The sequence below is a fragment of the Coffea eugenioides genome, chromosome 6 (assembly GCF_003713205.1).
Source record: "Coffea eugenioides isolate CCC68of chromosome 6, Ceug_1.0, whole genome shotgun sequence".
NCBI classification, from domain to species: domain Eukaryota; kingdom Viridiplantae; phylum Streptophyta; class Magnoliopsida; order Gentianales; family Rubiaceae; genus Coffea; species Coffea eugenioides.
The window spans coordinates 18,200,383-18,215,180 of NC_040040.1; the positions used below are offsets into that span (position 1 = coordinate 18,200,383).

Sequence of the window (14,798 nt, forward strand, 5' to 3'; positions counted from 1 at the left end):
AGTTTTCTTACCCTTGCTTCCACAGATTTTGTTACCTGCGGCATCAGGGAGGCTAATCTAGTACTTGATTGTTGGTTTGCAAATGGTACTCCACCTTTAGATTATGATCCTCCGTTGCAGTTATGCAGTCCCGGATTATGCAGCCCTGCTACTTATGGTGAAGGAAAATTTGCCTTTAACGCCAGCATTCTCAATGAGCTAGATCTGACCAACTAGTGTGTTTGGAAAGATCTCAAGATTTGTTCTCCTTGTGCGCAAAATTGTTCCGTAGGATTTTTTCACTTCGAGTGCTCGTACTGAGGATGCTGACAACGTTTGCACGGCTTGCTCCCTCTGCCAGAACAACTCTTGCTGGGATATTTATGGGCTCCAATTTTCGCCGGAGATGAAGCCGAAGCACCAACATCAATTGCGTGAATTGCTACTTATAATTGGGTCTTCTGCTTCAGGATTCATGTTGATTTTACTTGGCTGATACCTCTTACCCCGCGTCACATCCGCAAAAGGAGGAGGAAAAATGATACATTTTGCTTCCTGCATTGGCAAACCTGAGCAGGAGATTGAAGTCAATGGTGATCCAAATCCTCTTTCGTGTGTGGTCCAATGTCTTGTGATTGCCCAAGTGTTCCGGCTTTCAGAACTGAAGGATGCCACCAATGGTTTCAAGGAGTTCAATGAGTTTGGTAGGGGGAATACTGGATTTGTCTACAAAGTTGTTCTTCCCGATGAACTTTCTGAATTGCCCCTTGAATAATGTTCCCTCTTGAACTTCCTAAATTGCCCCTTTTTTTGTCTTGGGAATCACGCCGATACTTAGATCTGGCATAATTAACGACTAAATCTAACGGAATGGTCTCGAGTCTTAATTTTATGCATTTCAGTGGTCAAAACTAGACTTTTAATAGTTCAGTGACCAAAACTCGACGATTGCAAAAGTTTAGTGGTCATCCGAATAATTTACTCTTAAATGAAATGATGGAAAAATAAGCCACACTTATAAGCTCGGCAGACAATTCCAAAATATATAAATGCTCGAAATTAATCCCTACACAAATGCTATATATGTCTATTCCCATGTCTCGTGTAGTTTTACTATGAATTATATTTGAATTAACATTGTATATTGATAGCATATACATTAGTACCCTTGAATGCATGCCACTTAATCCCACATTAAATTTGAATTTTTTTTTTTTTTGCATATGTGATATACATTAAAAAATAGTAGTATATATATTGTCGTCGTGTATAAGAATAATCCTTATTTATTTGTCAAAAATTTATACTTATTGAATTTGTACAATATATATTGCTACCGATATGTCTTCAAAATATATACAACATCACAAAATTTCATATTATCGCATTCTTTTTTGATAAATACATTATATGAAATTTCTCAAATGGTTTCCTTTAATGTCGAAAATATTTATACCTAGAAACATGAATAATCATCTTGAATTTAGAAAAAAAGAAAAAAAAAATGAAGTCAGCTGTCCTTAGCTTTCATATAAAGGATGAGTCTTCTCAATACGAGCTGAATAGGCAAATGTTTGTACAAGTAAAATATAGTGATTTGCCTTAACTATTGTTCTTGATGTCCCATTAACAACTACGATAACCGTAACATTCTAGATGGCCGCCAAAACAACCAAATGAAAGGAAGGCTCTGTTACAAATCAAATTAGATTGAGCAACATTTTTGTTTTACCATGTCTAAAGGAATTAAAACAAAAAGTGCAAAAAAAGCAATGAAAACAAGTTAAAATAATAGAATCGAATCAAAGTTATGAGAGCCTTCAAATGAATAACCAGGGAGAAAAGCATTAAAAGGATTATTCAATTAATATGACACATACACTTTTTATTTTTAAATTTTCTAGCTCATAGCATATTGCAGTTCCATGCAAAAAGTTTATCAGCAAAATTTGTGATGTGCAAATTGATGTTGTCTGCTTTCAATTGTGCTTCATATAGTAAACTTTACAGGAGAGTAGATATTAGTTTGGGCCGATCAAATTGAAAGGTAAGACCTTCAATTTGAGAATGTAACGTCTAATATATTGAACTATCAAGAAGAATTACCAGCAATAGAAATAGATAGCCAGACATGAGTTCAACCCAAATTTGCTATCCATAGGTTACGGTTATCGATTACTATCTTTCTATCTTTGTTTATTGCTTTTCCTCCTTTTGCTTATTTTCCCCTTCTTGGCTAAGCTCACTTTTACAAATGTCCAATCAAATGTTAAAAACGAACATATGAAAAGTAGTTTCTTTCTTTCTCCCTTTTGCTTATTTTCCATTTCTTGGCTAAGCCCACTTTTACAAATGTCCATTCAAATGTTAATATAGCACATATAAAAAGTAAACCATTCCATTCCAATTCCTCAATGGAAACATCCAATATAATGCACGTTTCATTTCATTTTTAACTCCTCAATTTCCTAACTCCACACCCCATCTCTCTCTTTTTTCCCACACAAACACAAAAAGAGTGATAGATAAAGACACGTCTCGTATCCTCATGCTATACTAAACGTTCCATTTTATTGGCAATGTTCCCAAAATGGTAAAGTCCCCTCCAAAAGGTAAATGCAAAATACCACATTAAGGTGTTTGCTAGAATTAGTAAACTCATAATTTCCTTTCTATATTTTCTTCTATATTTGGTTACACTTTCCACCATTGGACCTGTGTAATTGAGACTTACCAAAGAAAGCTATGACATAAACCCCACTGAATTCTCCAAAAGCTACAATCTATATATACACACATGGCTATCTCTATATATCATATTCAAGAAAACCATAGAAAACAATCCCTCTTGATATCATAGGGAAAAGAATCTCCAAAGAAGAGAAAATGGGGAGGGGAAAAATTGAGATCAAGAAAATTGAGAACGTCAACAGCAGGCAAGTCACCTTCTCAAAACGCCGCGCCGGCTTACTGAAGAAGGCTAAGGAGTTGGCTATTTTGTGCGATGCAGAGGTTGGCGTTATAGTTTTCTCGAGCACTGGAAAGCTTTATGAATTTGCCAGTACTCGGTATGTTTGTGATCTTGATCATAAGCCTTCTTGCCTAGATTTCATTTCTTCTTCTTGTTCTTGTTCTTTTCTTTTTTATCTGATATTTTTGGGTTTTTTTTTATATATATTCTATGAATTAAAATTTTCTTGAATATACACAGAACCGGATTTTTGGACCTTTTATGGCTGTGAATTAACATATCCTCTAAGCCCAACTCTCCAATGGAAATGAAAAAAAAAAAAAAAAAGAAGGCTTAAAGGAGTGATAAAACAATATTTTCAGATTCAATATATTTGGATAGAAACCTCAGTTTCCGTATCTTTTGTTTGTTATAGAAAAAAAAATAAAGAAAATGCAAAACTCTAGAGAATGGTCTTTTGTATTTAATTATTTATAGATGGCGGCTGTTTTATGTTTTTTTTTTCTTGAGATATAAACCTTGCTGCTCAAGTAAACTTGTCAATTCATATGCATTAATTTTTTTCATTTTTTTGCTGAGGCATGAATCAGTTTTCAACATTTTCTTTTCTTCCTCTTTCTGCCTACAGAGGAATGGTTATTAACCTATTGACTTTTCTTCCCTTATGTCATATTTAAGAAAATAAGTAGCAAATGCAATTTTTGCTAGATCCAAATTTGGATTCATTTCAAGCTGTTGATTTTTCTTTTTGTAGTAAATTACCGTGCGTAAATATTACCATGTGTAAATATAAAACCAAATATTTCAAGCTGTTGATAAATCTCAAAAAATACTTAGGTCAATTTAAATTTCTAGAAAGCACTGTCTTTTTTTTTAAAGAGTAAATCAATTATTCAACTACTATCCTCCTACAAACAACAAGCTATTGAAAGTTAGGACACATATAGGCCTTAATTTATTCTTTTGGTCATAAGTTTAATTGATAGGAACATTAGAAAACTTGGAATCTCGCTCTAAAAAAAAAGAAGTATTGTGACAATACTTTATACTCTTCCTAGTTCCTACACCCTATTAAGAGAAAAGCATGCAGTCCAACTAAGTCAACCAAACCTATTGACTAAAATTTTGACTAAACTCTCATTGGTCGAGAAAAATAATGCAAATACAGACTTTGAAAATTACTTTTGTACATCTTTTTCTCTCCCATTTTTGTCAAAAGGTCAAAAAATAACAAAAGGGGCCAAGTACACAACATAGATAAAGGATCCGTTGAAGCTCAATTAATTATCTAATGAAATCATTCCTAGTTTCATTAAATTTAGTCTAGACTAGCTCATAATTATTGACCAAGAAAATTATCTCTTTTTTTTTTTGGAAATAAGAAAATTATCTATAAACTTTGAAATTTAGGAATTTCGAGGAAAGAATTTACATGGCCAACATGGACATCCACTGGTTCAATTGGACAATCTACTGAAAAATGGGATGGGCCAGTTAACCACTCCCAGAGTGAAACATAAAGTTGAGACTAGCGATGCATCAACCTTGTTATGGCCCAACCCTTTGACCCAAGCAACAGAGACCGAAACTGAGTGTGGGCCCCCGTTGCCCGGATGTGATGTTGCGAATTCTGGGCCACAACGAATCATTTCTTAATTTTCTTTCCGCCAAATTTCTTGCACGAGATTAAAGGTTTCTTGATTAAACAAAACAAACTCAAAGAAAGAAATAACAAAATTCTTGAAGCAAAAGCAATACTAGCAGAAAAGTAAATGGTAAATTCTTTTTCTTTTTATGTATTTTGGACTGCCTGATATTTAGGATTAGTGGTTATTAAATAAAATTTTCACCTGCTCTTCTTACATGCATTTGTGTTTTGTTTCGAAGCATGGAGCAAATTCTTGCGAGGTACAACACCAATCCAGAATCTTCAAAGCTTATTACAATGGAGAATAAAACAGAGGTAAATTTTGCATTTATGATTTGCCAATACCTCTTAAACAGTGCTATGTATTTCTTTGTTTTAGGTGTACTTGATAATTGTAGTAAAAAATGGGCTTTAGATTATCTGCTTTTACTCTCTTATTGTACATATAAGATTAATTGCAATACTATTGCGGTTATTGTCAACATATCATGTAGTATAACATGTGGCGAAAAAGTAGTAACGGAATAGAGATTAGTACAAGAAGTGAGATAGAGGATTCAGGTCTAAACAATAGTAATATAAATAGTTGCTATAGTTCGACTCAACATGTAAAATAATTCAACTTTACGAGTTCAAAATTAATAGTTATTACTAGTTAAAAATCCTTGAATTCACCATGATGCCTTAAAGTGGCAAGGCATTCTTCAAAGGTTTTAGGTATTTTAAAGAGCTCTCTTAGCTCTTAATATTGAGAAACTTCATAATTTAAGCTCATAAACAAATGGGATGTGACTAACACGATCTGCTTCTTCTTGGTTATATCCTAGAATGAACCGCAGCCTCAGGCAGATGCTTTGAAATCTGAAATTGCGAAGCTACAGTTGGTGCAGCGGTAAGTCTCTGCTTTTGATGCATCTAAGTTCAAAATGGTACAATTCTTCTGAAAACAATATAAACCAATTAATCATCTTTAAACTTCAAGATCATCTAAACAAACACAATAATGAAAAGAAAAATTTTCACTCAAAAAAAAGTTTGATTGGACCCGTTTGTTTAGCAAATATTGGTACGATGTTACACAGTAAGATCTCTTTCACATACATAATTCATTCTTGACATAAACCAACAGACCACTATAATCTCAGGAATCCGTATAACAAAGGAGAGGGGCAGGGGGGGGGGGGGGGGCTGCAAAACATAGAAAAATATGGGTACATTTTCCTATATGCACAGGAGTTGGGATGCTCATTCTTATCATTTGGATTTTTCCAGTCAAATGACGGGCAAGGAACTTGGAGGGCTGAATTTTCAGGAGTTGCAGCACCTGGAGCATCAGTTGCATGAAGGGATATTAGCTGTTAAGGACAGGAAGGTATTTCTCGAAGGCATTGATCTTGAGTTTTGGCAACGTGCCTACATCAAGAATGTCCACAATTCTAGGCAATTCTTGATAATTGGACTAGTTAGGAAACAATCTCGTCTGATGGCGTTGATCAAGGTTTCCTTTGTATTGCAGGAGCAGGTCTTGCTGGAGCAGCTTGAAAAATCCAAATTGCAGGTACACTCTTTGTTCATGAGGCAGGAAAACTACACTTTTTTGTGCATTTTGCACTCTATAAGTCTTGGCAACTTTCCACAAAATGTTAACACCCAAAAAAAAAAAGAATATATTCCTTTCAACCACTCAATAGGTGGATATGGATATATAAAAGGCAGAGGACATTATTTTGATGTAGCACTTTCCTGGTTGCCCCCGCATTCCATATTTGAGCATATTGAACCTACATTATCATATTTTTAGAATTCTTTTTCCATTGAGAATGCACTCAGTTAATTCATCTGCAAGAATTTTGTTATAGCAGTAGTGCCTTTTTGAAGACCTATCTCTTAAATTGTACGTTACTTGGTTTATTCAATAAAACGACAAATATTATTTCGCTAATAATGGATTTCATTTTTCCATTCTTCTCTTTTCTTTTCCCTTTTTCTTTTGAATGTGGATGGTAGGAACAGAAGGTTGTGCTAGAAAATGAAGCTCTTCGTGAACAGGTAGGATTTAAAAAAAAAGTGTTAAAGAATTAGTGGCATTACTCTTGTATATGACACTAATTAAGGTTTTGGGGTTTAATTAATTTCGTATTTGCAAAATTCATGTAGGTTGAGGAGTATCGCTTAAGGTTGTATCGAGAAAATGGTCAACTTGGAAGGAAGAATTCTGGTGTATGCTCAAGCACAGTCTGTGACTGCAGATCAGAGAAAGATGGAAATTCAGACACTTCATTGCGCTTGGGGTAAATTTACTGGACTTCTCTTCTTCTTAGAAATAATATTTTCTATTATTTCAAAGCCTAATTTGACTTTGTTAGAAAAATTCATGAAATTGGTTTTTGCAATATTTCAGCGTGTTTGTCTGTTAGATAATATAAATTGTAGTTGAGGCAGACTATAGCATCATTTGTCCAGTGGATACACCTCTGGTTATTTTAGCATAATACACAATTTTTGCTATCATGATTATGTGTCAAAAAAAATGAAAGAATTTTATCATACACTCAAATACATGAATGGATAAGTTGAATTTGGACCTCCAAAGCAACCGATTACCATTTATTAAAATGTAGGAAGGATTTCTAATCTTTTCATTCATTCTCACATTGCATTCTGAACTTATATTTTAGAAATTTTACACTTTTTAGTTTTCAAAGGATCCTAAATCAGTTTAGACGGGGCTCGACCTGTAGCTTCTATCTTGATAGGGCGGTGCTCTGACCAATTGAACTACAATCCCAGCCAAAAAAGGAGATCTAGAGGAGATTTTTATTCTTTGTATCTCCATATCGAGTCTTTATAAAAGATAGAGGGTTATACCCTCTTGTGATAGATTGGATTGGTGAATTGGGCAAAATATTGGGCCGAGCTGGATTTAAACCAGCGTAGACATATATATTGCCAACAAATTTACAGTCTATCCCCAATAACTACTCGGGCATCGACCCAGATTGAATCACTTTTAGATTTATTGATAATCCATGATTAACTTCCTTTCGTAATACCCTACCCCGACAAATTTTCTTTGAGAATCTTAAGGACAAGAGCGTTCTTCACACTCAATATAAGGAAAATGGTGTGGACTGTGGGAGTTTGCACAAGCATATTATTACCTTATTTATGCTAGTTGTCTGCACAATTGGAGTGGCTATTTTGGGATTAATTCTAGCCATTTACCCTATCTTTTGCAGGTTATCAGTTGATATATGTCACAAAAGGAAAAAACCAAAGACTGAATCCACATCCAATGATTCAGAGACTCTAATGGTGTTAGAGTAGCCCTACCTTTATATCTTGCTCAATATATGGAGGCCGGTTGCTATCTTATATTAGTTAAACTTTCCTATTCAAGAACTCTTTGGATTGCGATTGTGTATTTGCTCAAGGTCAAAGTTGCATGAACTTGCACGAGCAGATGATGAGCTCAAGCCTGCAAACGATTAGATATGCTGGAAAACAAGTCTTTTAATTGACTTCAACATTTAAATATTGCATTTGGAAAGGCATGTTTTTGGACACCTTGCTCTTCCCTGCAAATTAAACATTATCTTTTGGTCGATAAACCCAAAGTAGGTTTATCAATGATAAAATCTATGACTTTTCTAAGCTGAACATTTGCTCCTGATGATGATAGGATGGTTGAAACCCCTTCTGGACGTTGAATGGCCGCTTCATAAGTAGTAGTATATTATGATTACTAGAAGGGGCAATTAACCGTGCAAATTGAGATTAATTAAATACCAGCATTAATCTCTTGAACTAAATCAAACATTTTACTCTTACTCCTATTTCCATTAAACAGGCTATCTTATCATTCAACATTAGAAATTGATTTTCATGGCAGAAATTACTCTGCAGGATTATATTATATGGGATGATTGATAAGGTAGCTACTAATTTGGTCGATTAAAAATAGGTTAATCTTCATTTTCTTGGTATGCAACACTTGATCTAACATGTTCTAAGCCTATCAAGTATTACATCACTTTGTCTGCTTAATTGTGTTTTCATTATGATACCATTGACTTCATTAACACCATCAAAATGGGATCCCAATGTCAACGGTGATATTAACGGGTGGACAGCTATAAAAGCCTGCGCCGCAGACGTATTCTGTTCTGTTACACATAAATGTATATATTATACGTTGGCCATGGAGGACCGAAGGTGACATTCTATTCGATTACAAACACAAATTGTATAGATCAAGGTCTCAATATATTTTTTTTTACCAAAATAAAAGGTCTCAATATTTTAAGTATTCGAAGGTTTTAAGTCATACCCAACTTGGGTATATGAAATATTTTTCATTCTCCAGAAGCCCTGGGGCTAGGGAAATCTTATTTGCCGGTTGAGAAAAAGATAAAGAGAGGATTGAGTCTTTATTGAAGAAATCACATTCCTATAATCCTAGACATTAAATTTTTGTAGTTGTATACTACTTGATTGTAGCCAATTGGGAAGAAAAAATAAAAGGGTTTTTTTTTTCCGAAAAAAGAAGAGCCTTTTCTGAAAGCGCTAGGTACTTCGTTAATTGTCTTTTCCTCACACATGTTGTCCTACGCATGATTATTCTATCAGAAGAAAAAATTTTGGTACTGCCAAAAGGAATTGACTTCAAAAAAAGGCTATATTTTAAAGGAATATTGAAATGTATATAAATAAAAAATTTCTGAGGAACTCAAAAACAAGTAAATTATGAGTAAGACGAGTTCAAAGTTAAGAAAAAAAAAATCAATGTATAGCATTGCATCTGTACTTGTGACCCTACAAATTTATTTTCCTAATGCAGATAGAATTTTTTAATTTTTCTTTTACAGATTTCTGGGCATTGTTGTGATCCTATCATTCCAAGGGCATCCAAAAATTGTACATTTAAAGATAGTATGAGGTCTTAACATAATGAAGAGATTTGAACTTGTTATTGGTTCAACAACGACATGAAAATGAAAAAGGGAAATTAAAATGAATTATTTTCTAAATACTGTTTGTTAGAACTAAGCCTTGGGGTACGTTAATCATTCTAGCCAACCATTATTTCTATAATTAGTTGTTCACATGCTTTTTTAATTTATTTTATTATTTAATTTATTGGGACGATATTAGAATTACATGATTCAAAATCTCTGGCTTTGATTTTCGACAAGGTTTTGTACTTAAATGGCTGAATTTGCAAGTTATGCAAGAATTTAACAAATTTACCTATTTTTAATTCATTATATTTCAAGAATTGGTTATATATATATATATATATAATATATATATATATATATTAGCAGTCTATCCTTACTCCTACACTACAAGGGAAGGAGAAGCTGAATTAGGCTGGTATGGAAACTAAGGTAAAAAAAAAAAAAAAAAAAAAAAAAAAAAAAAAAAAACTGCCTCCAGAACCTATTGGGCTTTGATTTTTTTCCTTTTTTTTTTGGTCACAACTCACAATTATATTATATTTGATATATGTAGTTTTGATTTTTGATACCATTCTAGCATTAGCATTGCATTGGTTTACTAATTATTACTAGTCTATTGGTCACCCAGCAGTGCAGACTATTGCGGTTACCTGGGTGCCCACGTGGCAAGGAATGTAAAATGATCCTAGCCGTCGAGATGGTTAGGCCACCAATCTCATTAAGGTATATTATAAGAGCAAAGCCCTGTTTGGAACCGGCCGAAATATAAAAACATTATTGTTATCTAATCTATAAGTTAATGATAGGTACTTAAACTAATTGTGATTATCAAATTAATCCAAAAGCCCTTGTGTACCATTCCAAATAGATAGGGACAAAGTGGTCTATATCGTCCTATTATTTTTTCGTTGACATTAATCATTTATCCTCCCTCGTCCTCATATCACTTTCAACTATACTCCCACGATTTAGGATTCTTCTCCTAGCTAGCTAGCTAGCTAGCCTAATATACTAATATGGTTTCTTTGTCAATTTTATTTACACCATGGAGGAGAATGAAAAAAAATAAAAATAGGAGCCCATGTACTAGGTGGGGTAGGTGCATCACTTGTTCATTAGCTTAAAATTTCCTCCTTATAATGTCAAATGATCATAGTTTTGGAAAAAAATAAGAGGGCCAGTGTGCATGTGTCTAATTGGTTTAACTGTTCAAAATAGATTAGAACAAAATTCAGTTTACCAAATTATGCTAATCTTGTTAATTGTAGTTCATTGTCAATGTATAAACCACTTCTTTTTACAACCTTTTATAGCTGCACTAATTTCTGCAAATATAATAGATTTACACAAAAAAGAATCTTCATGCAAGCTTGGACAAGACTTTCACTTTAAAGCTTTTATAAACAACGTTTTTGAAATCATACCATTGGTTATAACTTCAATTTTCTTTTGGGAAGTGCTAGTATTTGTATAGAAGAGTGTGTTAATTAACTATTGTGATAGTATGAAACTTGAAAGAATAATGTGTTGTTCCCAATAGAAAGGAGGCAGTCCAAGTGCTTATATGTAAATTGACATTCATGCTGTATACAAGCTATGTAATTCTACCATCATTTTCTAGACGATGAATGATTTGTGTGGTGCAGGAGGAGGGAGTATAAGTAAAGAATCAGGGTTCAAAATCTCTCACTTACAGTAGAATTTAAAAAATACTTTAATTTATTTTAAAGACAACAATTAATTTGAATTTATGGGAAAAAATGTGCTTCACTACAATTAACTTTGTCATTTGAAGACAAAAAAATAATAATCGCCTACTTCATCAAATATTTAATAATGGGCAAATTAGGGCTTTAATTTATGCGTTTTCGAGAGGCTAGTTTAAATTTGGTCCAATGGTAATTGCTGATGAGTTACACCCACACATGACCAATGTGAGCTTATCAATGTCAAGCATGGCCAAGGTCAAAGTGTATTTCTCTCCTACATTACCGACCATTTTGAGTCACCATCGCGTCTTAACTACCCCTAGCCGTAATGGCATTTTTTAATGCTACTAGGGTCAAACATGCAATTGCAAAAAAATCAAACCCATTGATAGAGGAATAAAGCAGCAATCAAACTACGGATGGAGGATAAAGGGATATATTATTGTTAGGACCTTGACCTCTTGAGAGAGGTTGCATAAGAAGCATCTGTGCTTCTCAATCATGATTATGGAACAAGAAATTCTTACCGTTCGCTATTCTATTATTTGGTCTCAACGACCGGCAACGCTTGGTCCTTTTAATTTCAACTTATACAGAATAAAAAAATTTATAAATTTTGTACCTTTACCAAAAAAAAAATTTAAAAATTAAAGCATGCCAAAAGATATAGCACCTTAAATTTCTAAGCTAATTATTTTACAAGACTTGTGCTCCCCTTCCTAATCAAATTGACACGGTGCAGAAGCGTGGCATGATGAAGGGGTTACACGAACACCTATCACAGTAGAGAAATCAAAGACAATACACGATCAACTCTCCAAAGAAAAATGGGATTCAATCTAGAAACAAAACAAGATTCAACAGGAATCTCCACTTGAGTGCATCCAAGAACAAGAATTAATCAAACACAAATGTGTTAAAGATTGATCATAATTGTCAAAAGTCTGATAAAATAAATTCTAGGTACGCCCCTATTTAGAGGTGACAAATTCTAAACTAAAAAAGAAAAGAAAATACAGCTAAAATAGGAAAACGACTAAAATCACGAAGCTGCACGCAACGAAGTCCAAGGCCAGACTTGAAGTCGATCTTGAGGCCGGACATGCTCTGATCTCATTCTAAATCAATCCTCTCCACTTCGAAAGAACTTGACCTCGAGTTCCAGAGGAAATTCATTACACGTATATGAACAAATAATCCCACAATCCTTCCTCAGAGTTTGTAGGATCGATGCTTGCGATGAAACTTCCGCACTAGTTATGAAAATAGGAAACTACATACGATCCTGAGATATTCAACAGGAAAATATTGTCCCCTGGTTGATAAGGAACTCTCTTCATGCTCAATTTTCACAAGAAAATATTCAACAGGAAAAAATTTATCAAACATAATCATTTCACCAATACTTATATTTTCTTGGCCCGAGAAGACAATTGATTTCGTGGTTGTGATAGATAACTCGCAAGGTGGTGGTGGATTTGCAATTGGAGGAACTTGATTGATTTCAATCTCCCTAAAAGGACTTTTATTTTCGTCATCTAGAATCACAAGTGCCATTACTTGGGGTTCTTCGATTGAATTAGGAACCTCATTTTAATGCCTTGGCACCTTCAACTTCCTTTATACTTATATTTAAATTACAATCCAAATGTGCCAGTAACAAATTAGCTGCAATCAACTGACCGGATTTAGATTCTGAGCTCGGCTTCAATGGCATGAGGACAATATTTTTGCCATATTTGACAAAAAGATAAATATTATCACATCTACTATATGTTGTATTTACATCGTACTGCCACAGCTTACCAAGCAACAAGTGACAGGCATCTAGATCCATAATATCACAGACTAAATCATCGTAATATTTACCAATAGAAAATGGAACAAAACATCCTGCAATTACCTCAACAAGTTCAACTTCTTGTACCCAACTAACCGTATCCTCAACAAGTTCAACCCCTTGTATATAACTAACCCTATTAGGTTTCGAATGCTCTTTAACAGATAATTTTAATTGATCAACAATTTTTTTAGAAACAATATTTGAAGAGCCACCATTGTCAATCACTAAATTAAGAACTTTAGTAAGAATTCTCCTGGTTTGAAATAATTGATTTCTCTAGGTTTTAATAAAAGTTCTTCTTACGATTAGGGTTTAATCCATTAAAATTTGCCAAAGTTTCTTCATTTGAAATTATGACTCATAGTCTGTCTATCGATGAGGTTGATGCGGACCACAATGAATAAGGGTGCGGTCGTGAGCAACTCTCCAGGTACAATCACCCTCTTCTTCGCGATCCAAGGGATGGTGATGACCATCAATGGTTGTCGCGGGAGAAACTTCTTCTAATATCATCTAACTCAGCACAAAAACATGATATGATGAAGGGGTTACACGAATGCCCTTCGCGATAAATAAATCAAGGGTGATATACGATCAACTCACTGAAGAAATTCAATCCAAAACCCAAACAAGATTTTATAAGAATCTCCACTTGACGCACTCAAAAATAGGAATTAATCCAACACAAAAGTGTTAAAGTTTGATAATAATTTGTCAAAAGTCTGATAAAATAAACCCTAGGTATGTCCCTATTTATAGGTGATAAATTCTAAATTAAAAAGAAAAAGAAATACAATTAAAATAGAAAAATTATATATCCCTATTTATCGGTGAAACTACGCACGATGAAAATCCAGGGCCGGACTTGAAGCTGGTCTTGAGGCCGGACATGCTCTGATCTCGTTCTGCATCATAAATTTCCTGCTTTTTGGAGATTTATTTAATTCTATCTCGATTTACACATTTCAAAGAAAACAAACTTGATTTATATATGTCAATTTATTTGGCAACATTGTAATTATATCCTAGGAGTTAAAACTTGATCAAACTTCATTTGATCTCTCTCTTTTCTGTTTTAGGTTTTTTTACGTCATCTTGTTTTCTTTTTGTTCTTGTTATTGTGCTCCTTTTCACTTTAATTTTTCGCTTTTTGTTAGAGTTATTTAACTCCAATTGGATTCATATTCCTTTTGTTTTTTATTCTAGAATAGACTACAAGCCTCACAAGGAGGTTCAAAAAAAAAAAAAAAGAAAAGGTTTGAAAATCAAATAAAAAAAAATCTCAAGTTTCAAGAGAAACTTAATTTTATATATATTTTTTAGAGCAACACAGCATTTTTATAACTTAATATATCATAATCTAGAGAGAAAGAAACTTGATTTACATACGTCAATCTTAGTTTTTGCAACAACATTATACGCTAGGAGTTAAAACTTAGTCATTCATGATTCAAAGTCTGCACGTGCAAGTCTTATGATGCTTAGCAGGACCATGTAATCATGAATTAACAAATCAATAGCATTATTTTATGCGTGTAACTGCGTATAAAAGCAAGTATAAATATAAGGCATGACTGTATGAAATGATCAGCATCATCACCACCACCACAACCCTCCATAGTTCCCCTTTATATTTCCCACCTCTCAAACACTATCATCACCTTTGTCGGCCTCTTCCACTTTTTCC

At 33.8% G+C, this 14,798-nt stretch overlaps 1 protein-coding gene across 1 annotated transcript; it reads left to right on the forward strand.

Moving 5' to 3' along the window:
- The first annotated feature begins 2,865 nt into the window (after positions 1-2,865).
- Positions 2,866-7,925, forward strand: LOC113773744 (MADS-box transcription factor 23-like). Its single transcript, XM_027318361.1, has 8 exons — positions 2,866-3,047; positions 4,838-4,913; positions 5,438-5,490; positions 5,871-5,970; positions 6,115-6,156; positions 6,606-6,647; positions 6,756-6,889; positions 7,838-7,925. The coding sequence occupies exons 1-8, from the start codon at positions 2,866-2,868 to the stop codon at positions 7,923-7,925; spliced, it is 717 nt and encodes a 238-aa protein (XP_027174162.1).
- The last annotated feature ends 6,873 nt before the right edge of the window (positions 7,926-14,798 follow it).

Coding starts and splice junctions, on each gene's coding strand:
- LOC113773744 (XM_027318361.1), top strand. CDS start 2,866: ATGGGGAGGGGAAAAATTGAGATCAAGAAAATTGAGAACGTCAACAGC. Junction 6,157..6,605: donor TTGAAAAATCCAAATTGCAG/GTACACTCTTTG, acceptor TGTGGATGGTAG/GAACAGAAGGTTGTGCTAGA. Junction 6,648..6,755: donor ATGAAGCTCTTCGTGAACAG/GTAGGATTTAAA, acceptor AAATTCATGTAG/GTTGAGGAGTATCGCTTAAG.